The 8,763-nt window shown below is 40.9% G+C and overlaps 1 protein-coding gene across 3 annotated transcripts; it reads left to right on the top strand.

Annotated features, from left to right (window-relative positions):
- Window positions 1-1,667: 1,667 nt before the first annotated feature.
- LOC148010952 (uncharacterized) lies at window positions 1,668-8,502 on the top strand. Of its 3 annotated transcripts, none has more exons than XR_015689508.1 (14): window positions 1,668-2,848; window positions 5,355-5,492; window positions 5,576-5,657; window positions 5,804-5,880; window positions 6,002-6,117; window positions 6,209-6,341; window positions 6,503-6,619; window positions 6,756-6,847; window positions 7,010-7,076; window positions 7,166-7,244; window positions 7,341-7,432; window positions 7,537-7,825; window positions 7,924-8,003; window positions 8,183-8,502. XR_015689508.1 is itself a non-coding variant. In XM_087671732.1 (14 exons), exons 1-13 carry the CDS (start codon window positions 2,360-2,362, stop codon window positions 7,963-7,965), a joined length of 1,668 nt encoding a protein of 555 aa, XP_087527858.1. In that variant the 5' UTR covers window positions 1,668-2,359; the 3' UTR covers window positions 7,966-8,003; window positions 8,183-8,502. The 3 variants fall into 3 exon arrangements, 1 of the variants encoding a protein (XP_087527858.1); XM_087671732.1 differs by having other exon boundaries at window positions 7,537-7,680; XR_015689507.1 differs by having other exon boundaries at window positions 7,537-8,003.
- The last annotated feature ends 261 nt before the right edge of the window (window positions 8,503-8,763 follow it).

Below are 8,763 nucleotides of genomic sequence, written 5' to 3'. Positions count from 1 at the left end.
ATACTTTGTGGATGTTGCCATTGCTTAACAATGAAATTACTCAAGGGAAAGGACACTTTGTCAAAGTTCTAAGACATGGAAGTGGGGGGAACAAATGATGCATCCAAAAAGGGTATGCTTTATGCTTTATGGCTTTGAGGACTAGCTATTGCTTGGAAGATAGAGTAGTGGGGGTCTTGAGTTGATGCATAGGGAGATGCATGTGCAAGGAGATTTAGGACTAGATATTACTTGGAAGATAGAGTAGTGGGGGACTGTGAATTGATGCATAAGGAGATGCAGCATGTGCAAGGAGATGTAGGACTAGCTATTGGTTGGAAGATAGAGTAGGGGGGATAATGAACAAGAAAATATAAGTGCAAGGAGATATGCAATTTCACATTCAAGAATGCCTAAAGTTAAAGTGGTTTTGCCTATCAAAGGCAACTTTTGATTGTCTCATAACATGTTCAAGAAATGTTAGCATATAAATTCTATGCACTTTAAATTTAGAAGCTGTTGAGGATTTACATGCAACTTCATTTTTCCTTACTGTGATGTAGGGTATGATGCAACGCCCAATATGGGTGGACTAGCGTGGAGTTGCACCTAGGGCCTAATAAACATGTTTTACCATTTGGTTTATGCATTGTTTACAAAAAATAAATAATGTGTTGCTTGATGGCATTTATTTATTGGAGGTGGGATGTTAGCCCACAATCCAAGGCCTAATAGACATGCTTCACCAATTGTTTTATGCATTACGTGCATCTCTTGGATGCAAAAGGATGTTTTAATATGCTGCAGAGATGCACGACCTAGGGTTTGAAGTTACAGACCATGATAAACACAAACAAGAGCTATGACCCCATTCGCGGTTACATGCATGCCTTACTACATGGACACTTAAAAGCGGTATTGTTTATATCGGAAACAATCGCAATGCTATGCCATTGCCTGATAGGCATCTATATGGCAATGTAAATATCTTTTATTATATTATTATTTCCACACATTAATAAGGAAAAGATTGGGGTAAGAAGATAATTGGTGGAAGATCGAGAATGTCCCACCTTCACATTTTCAACTTTTGATCGTTGATACAAGAAGTTAGAACAAGGGAGCTCGGCTCTCAAGTGAAACATTAATTGGCAATGCATGGGCATTGATTGGTTACCACGACAATATTCAATAAAAGTTATGCTTAATTAGATATTGTCGGCTGAGATTGATGAAATTAGGCTAAAATTTGGGATTCGCAGCGCTAAAATTTTTTAAATTGTGGTTTTTAAAAATCTTGGGGAGGTTGATTTAACGTGCGCACCACAACGCATTGGATGAGGGGCACTTTTAAAATTTTTAAAAAATAAAATTGGCACCGGCCATTTCTCCGATATTTTTGCCAAAAATGAATAAAAGGCAAACCGGGAAAAATGAAAAATCACCTAATTTTTAATCAGTACTACCCAAAAAAGGGAGAAAAAAATGCGGTTATTTAAATTTTTGACAAATTCTGAAAGACCCGTAGGGAAAAAAAAAGAGTAAGATATTATTCTCACAAGATTAGCTTAAGACAGAAGGAGGTTTCCAAATAGGATTTATTATTAATATAATTAGCGGGAATTTTCTGATTGGGGGTAGATGATAAATACGGGGGTCATATAAGTATAACCCGCCGTGGTGCTAAACATAAAAAAACTGGTGCATTTGAGGGGGGTTGTGTGTGTGTGTGTGTGTGGCGCACCCGCGCGCCTCTCTCACTCATTTTCTTCTGTTTCTATCGTGGTTTAGCGCATCCGTCACAGAATTGAAGCCGGCTTCATTTTTTTCTCATCACCCACCGGTCCTTAATGCGCCTCTCCTTTGATCACATAATCGGAGGAGAGCTCAACCCAACACCAAATCAGACAGATTGATTCAATCTTTCCTTCTAAGCCCTCTCTTCTTCCAATTCCTCCGTCTCATGCATAGCCATCCTGGCACAGTTTTGGCTTCTTGAGCGACAAATTTGCTCCTTCTTGACAGACCAAATCCTAAATTCTACCTTAATTAACCACCCGCACAAATTGGCAATCCTAGCTTCTTGCCCAATCGAACAAATTCTTAACTAACCTACCTTGCTTCTTGTCAATTTCAACACATGCATTGCCCCTTCTCAATTTCAAAGAGCCTAACCTTTCTCTAGGCAGTTGGACAGAAGTTCATACATCAAGAGGCCAATCCATATCCAGTTAGATTGCTCCCCAATTCCTCCTTGATTAGTCCTAGCCACAATCTCTCTACATATAATTTTGGCCCGATTCCTTTATTACTGAAATCCACATCCCTAGCCGTTGCAATCTCTCTCTCTCTCTCTCTCTCTCTCTCTCTCTCTCTCTAGATGTCCAAAGATATGATTGATAGCAGAGGTCACGGCACAGATCAGGAGAAGAAGCTCTGCATGATCAGCAATCATGGAGAAATCATGAACGATGGTACTGCCTCTGCGCACCATGCAGATGCGCATGTCATCCACATCTCACCCAGCATTCATGATGGCAGGAATCTGCCCTCCAAGATGCATGGCGGCATTCAGTACTCAAAGCTTGTGGATGCGGAATTGGCAGCCCCTGTCAATGGAGAACACAGACCCGGCGTCACCACCGATCACGACAGCGAATCGCATGATACGCAGCCGCTGCTGGGCGAAGAAGCCAAGCGCGAAGAAGATAATTACCAGAAAGAGGACAGCAAGAAGATGAATGCAGGTTCACATCCGCCCCCATTATATGCTGCCAGCAAGACGGCGCAACCTCCATTCCTGATCTTGGAGCCCATCAAGAAGGAACGACTGCTGTCACTGGACGTGTTCCGGGGCATGACCGTAGTGGTAAGCCCTTAAATCTAATCAGTTGGATTGGGGCTCTTAGGACCTTAATCTTTTTATCAGTTGGATTAGAGCTCTGATCCCTTAAAAATCTTTTATCAGTTGGGTTAGTGCTGTTGTGGTAATGGCAGCACATCTGTGCATCGCCATCTATACTTCATGAATGCAGAACTGTGCTGCAATTCATACCTCATCAACTTGCAATGCAATTAAGCTATACGAGAAGAAGAGTATCGTATGTTCTTGAGCCTCTTCTTTTAACATTCGCCCCATAAGCACCATTATTCCAATAGCGCAATTACGGATCTGTCTAGCCAGTAATTATCAGAGATCTTTAGTCTAATTCTTGATCTAATTAGCGAGGTTAAACTCTTGTTTGTTGCGTCGTTACTAAACCAGTAAAGTTAGAGATAACTTTAGCCTAATTCTTGGTGTAGTTAGCGAGACTAAACCCGTGTTTGTTGCTTGTTGCTTCGTTAAGGGATTGATTATGTGATGCAGACGCTGCATAAAAAGGTCTCTCTTTTTGGTTATTAAAAAAAGGTGGTCGGGTATTATGAAGCGTCCTTTTATGGAAAAGGCAACCTTTTAAACTGTCTCACGTTACTTCACGTTTTGCCGAAGTTCTTAATTAATTTGGATCGTCAAATGAGGAAAATGTCCCTTGTTGTTTCATTTAAACTGGCTTATTGGCTTTGAAGTTTTGGATGAGAAATTCCAGATAGGCCCTCCCAAAAAGGCTGCTTGGCATTAGAATTACTAGCCAAGACCTTAGAAACAATATAAATAAACTCGTCATGATGATAAAGGTTGCATTGGGAAAAAAGGTTGGGCTCGTCTTTTTGAAGGAACTTTGTATTCCTTTAGATGAGAAAGGGAGAGTGCATGTAGAGTTTACACAATCCCTTGCCCCAATGTAATGCTAGGTGGCGAGCTCATCCACCTTGTCTCTTTTCGCCCACTCTTGATTTCATGGCACATTGAACAGCGAAGCCTTAGGACTCGTGTCACCTTCTAAGCTAAGCATGAGATGCCCATCTTCTACATCTAGCCAAACATCCATATAAAAAGGATAATGTTGATGGCACATCGAATGTCGAAGCTTTAGGACTCATGTCACCTTCTAAGGTAAGAATGAGATGCCCATCTTCTGCATCTAGCCACACGTCCATATAAAAATGATAATGTTGATGGAGACCTACTTCACTTTTTGCATATCAAAATTACACTTTCTAGGATTGTAAAATTAGGCCATTTTGTCTTTGCGAGGGTTACTTCACAAGCTCTTTTCATGCAAGGTTACTTGTATGGGTAGAAAAATGATCAATGAGCACAAGGTTGAAGATTTTATTGTTTTGCTCGGAACTTGACATGAAGGATAAGTACAATAATATTGTAGTTGTTTACGAGCACAAGGTTGAAGGATTTGAAATTTCCTATTACAAAAACATGTTGTGAAACATCTAAAACGTAGTTGTTTTGAGCTATAATAGAAATAGGAATTACAGTAGTGAAACTTTTGAGGATAGGTTACAATGACCTTGAAATGCAGCGTAACCTCTTTTGGCTAGCATTAGAAATGTGGTGAATTGTGTTAAAAAACATGAATGTTTAGTTGCACATATTCTTAAGCAAAAGGTTGGATTTCAAAGGGTTTTAGGTTAGCAATTGAGGCTAATGGCTTTTGGACATTTGATTGAACATAAGTAGTAGTGCTCTACATGGATGACCTTGCCTGGACATCACAAGAAATTTTTGACATTTTAGTTGCACATATTCTTAAGCAAAAGGTTGGATTTCAAAGGGTTTTAGGTTAGCAATTGAGGCTAATGGCTTTTGGACATTTGATTACATAAGTAGCAGTGCTACATGGATGACCTTGCCTGGACATCACAAGAAATTTTTGACATTTTCCCATGTGGGGAAAGGGACTCTTTGCCCTTGTTTAAGGTGTGAGATCCTTCCCTCGCAGAAGCTCATGATGTCATCATAATTCACAATGTTGAAGTTATAGTGGGAATTTGTCTAAAACTTCTTGTGTATTCGTTGAGCCTGCCCACATGTGTAACCATCAAATGCCAGCATGATGGACATGCACACACGTGCTAAGCCTGCCCATCTGCCCGCACACCATGCATGATGTAGACATACCTGGATGCAAATGTGCATGCAGCATGTCCTCATGTATGCACACATGGAAGCGGCAACCTTCTCCTCTCTTACTACAACACTGCAATGTCTTTACTGTTTTGCCTGTCACTCCCAAGTAACAAGGCCAAAACATCACACCCAGATGCAGGATCATGGTAAGGGTGGCTTGAGAGGATCTCTGCAGGAAATATGGTGAAGCCCCACTTTCCGCAAAGCTATGTAGCCGAATCACCAGTCTGATGTGTAATAGTTACAGATGTATGGGAGTGCTTTATGTTGCTGGAAGTGAGCTCTGCTCATTCTTTTGAGCTGACCTAGAACAAAATTTGGAGTAAGCTGACACTTGCATAATTTGCAGGCGATGATTCTTGTAGACTATGGGGGCGGCTTATGGTCAGGAATAAACCATTCACCATGGGACAGCATCACATTTGCGGACTATGTGGTGCCTGCTTTCCTGTTTATTGTGGGTGTTTCTTTAGCTCTGGCTTACAAGGTTGGTCTGCTTTCTGTTGTTCTGATTTCCATTGATTCTATGGTTGGAATTTAGTTATTGATCATTTGTGGATGTGTGGACAGTCCCTGGATAACATGAAGAGTGCTCTTTCTATGATCTCGTTACGGTTTTTGAAGCTCTTTGGACTGGGATTATTACTTCAAGGCATGTGTCAGTTTAGTTCCCACATATCTCCTGTTGTATTGCCCAGCTGTTTCTTTTGCTGCCTTTTTTGGTATTGAGAATATGCATTGCTCTTCTATCAGATTTTGTGGGTGCTTATCTTTGTTATGTCTAAATGGAAAATTCAGGAGGTTTTCTTCATGGTGTGAGAGATCTCAGTTATGGAGTCAATTTGCAGACATTGCGCATCACAGGGATTCTGCAGGTAATCCTCCTTGTTCAGAAAGGGATGTCATGTCATCTTGAAATGCATATCTCAATCAGAGGTTGAAATAACAAGGCTCAAGTGTGGATTTACTTACACTTGCGTAACATTTTTGTTGCAGAGAATAGCTTTTGCTTATGCTATTGTTGCGCTGCTTGAAATGTGCACGTCAAAAAAATACATCCCAGATGCCAGCGAGAGCTTCTTTGGCATTGTCAAAATCTACTACTTGCAATGGTGAGTGTTACCTCTTTAAGAGCTCTTGTGACTTGATTTCTTTCACCATCTTTCCATCATTAGCTCATTCGTGAACTGTTGTTTTCCCAAGGGTTGCTGCTTTTGTGATCGTTGCCGTGTACCTTGGGTTGATATATGGCCTTTATGTACCCAATTGGCAATTTGAGGCCCCTTCAAGTTTTGATTTTGGGACATTGCCAACCAACTCTTCATTAATACTCTCAGTAAGTGAAGCATTTCCAGTCTAATGGGGAGGTTTCACTCCCATCAATTACTACACTGGCTGGCGTTCTGGGCTTTAATGAAGCAGCAAAGTTAGCTATTGCAGATGCTGTTAAAGGAACCTTGAAAAAATTTCAAGCCTGATCGTTTTAACCATTTGCAGGTTCAATGCAATGTTCGGGGTAGTTTGACACCAGGCTGCAATGCAGTGGGTTATGTTGACCGCTCTATCCTGGGGCTTGCTCATCTGTACCAGCGGCCACCTTATCGAAGAACCAAGGTTGGTCCTTGTGTTAATATCACAATGTGTGTTATATGCTTGAGAGCTGTCATTGCTTCTTTTAATGCAGTTGACACTTAACCTAAAAGATGAGTATATCTAACATACTGATGCGATGCTCTTAATGGGTTCACAGGAATGCAGTTTAAATTCTCCCTACGGGGGTCCACTTCCAGCCGATGCCCCAGCCTGGTGCTTGGCAGCATTTGACCCTGAGGGTCTTCTGAGGTAGATACATAAGTGTATATGTTAATGCTTATTTGAATGAACTGGACTAAGCGAATTCCAAAATGACACCACTATTTAGTCATATCTTCTTAAGCAGACATTTGTCCTTGTGAAAGTTTCTGGGAAAAGTCATTTGATGAAGCATTCTCTATTTGGTTACAGTTCACTCCCAGCTGTATTGACTTGCTTGATTGGGACTCACTATGGTCATGTGCTATTGCATGTTAAGGTAACATCTGCCTTGTCTATGCCATGTTCAGTCTAATAGGGTTCAAGTTAACCATGAACAGCTCTTACCAAGTGTGTGATGATTAGCAGGGCCACAAGAAGCAACTCTGGCAATGGACTTCCTCAGGATTAGTGCTGCTGCTAGCTGGACTCTTGTTGAATTTTGCAGGTAGGAGGCTTGAACAATTTCTTGTCTGGAGGTACTTATTTGAATCTATGGCATTGATTAAGCCAACGTGCTTAAAATGAGCACACTGATTTTCAGGAATGCCCTTAAACAAGCAGCTTTACACATTGAGCTATACATTGGTGACTGGTGGTGCAGTGGCATTGGCATTTGCCGCTGTCTTTGTACTGGTACAACTTCCACATGCAGAAATTATTCTAATTTGTGCTGGTTTGAAGCCATTGAATCATCCTCCGTGAACAATTAATTGATTCCAAATATATATCTTCAACAGGTGGATATATTCAAGTGGAGATCATCAACTGCTATTTTCAAGTTTATTGGGGCCCATTCTTTAATGGTCTATGCGCTGTTTGCATGTGATGTGCTGCCCATAGCTTTGCATGGGATCTACTGGAAGTCATCAGAGAATAATCTGGTCTCTCTCTCTCTCTCTCTCTCTCTCTCTCTCTCTCATTACTTTCTCTCCTCTCTCTACTCTCTACTCTAGCTACCCTCTCATTCTCTCTCTACTCTCTCTCATTCTAAAGTGTGCATAGGCTTGCTATCAGCTTGCACAACAGGTTTGCTATTATGTTCACTTTCTTGGAAGGAAGATTGCTGTTGTTTAGATTTCTTTCTGATGACTTGACATTCTGTTGCTTTTCTCTGTTTGTTTCAGATTCACTTTATATTGAAGACCTTTGGGTTTGGACACGGCTGAAGGGGTTATTGGGTTACCCACTTTTGTTGCACTATACTGTAAGTAAAGAAAACCGGTTTCTGTGTCTTTGATGCAAGTGATTGTTGCTTTGCTTACAACTTTTGCTGAACACTTTTGTACTACACTGTTAAGTAATGAAAACCGGTTTCTGAGTCTTCGATGCGAGTGATTGCTGCTTTGCTTACAACTTTTGCTTAACACTTTTGTTTTGTTACAGCTATGGCAGTCACAGGCTTCATGATGAAGGAAGGGCATGCCTGCTGGTAGCAAAAGCTGCTCTAATTTTATTTGTTTTCAATGGAGACAGAGGGAGGGAGACATGGCCCCAAGAGATTCACTCTCTTTTGGAATCCAATCCCCTTTGAGAACTACTCTTATTCTTCCTGAAAAGAGTATTTACCCAACAAGACCTCTCTCCCTTGTTTCCGCCCCCCCCCAACCCCTTCATGGAAGTCTCATTGAAGCTTAAGGTTGCTCCTACAACCACTCTCTCCAAGCCTCTATACACATAATACTCATAAGCTAACCAAATTGCAAGCCTATATATATGCATAATACTTGAAAGCTTATGCCATTGGATCCAAGATAACCAGATTGCAAGCCTATATAAGCATAATACTTGAAAGCTTATGCCACCGGATCAAAGATCCGCCAAATATATAATAGTTCCAAAGTAATCGCTTGGCTATAGGACTTCGGGTAGAATTCAGTGCATACAATCTCCTAATGAAGAGGGAAGTTCATCCATATCACACAACTTTGATATATATCACATTTCCCATACATTTTGAATATGTA

This window comes from Lygodium microphyllum, chromosome 29, assembly GCF_053477565.2.
Source record: "Lygodium microphyllum isolate KBCC chromosome 29, Lygodium_microphyllum_v1.1.10, whole genome shotgun sequence".
NCBI lineage: Eukaryota > Viridiplantae > Streptophyta > Polypodiopsida > Schizaeales > Lygodiaceae > Lygodium > Lygodium microphyllum.
This window is presented reverse-complemented; position numbering and strand designations above follow the sequence as displayed.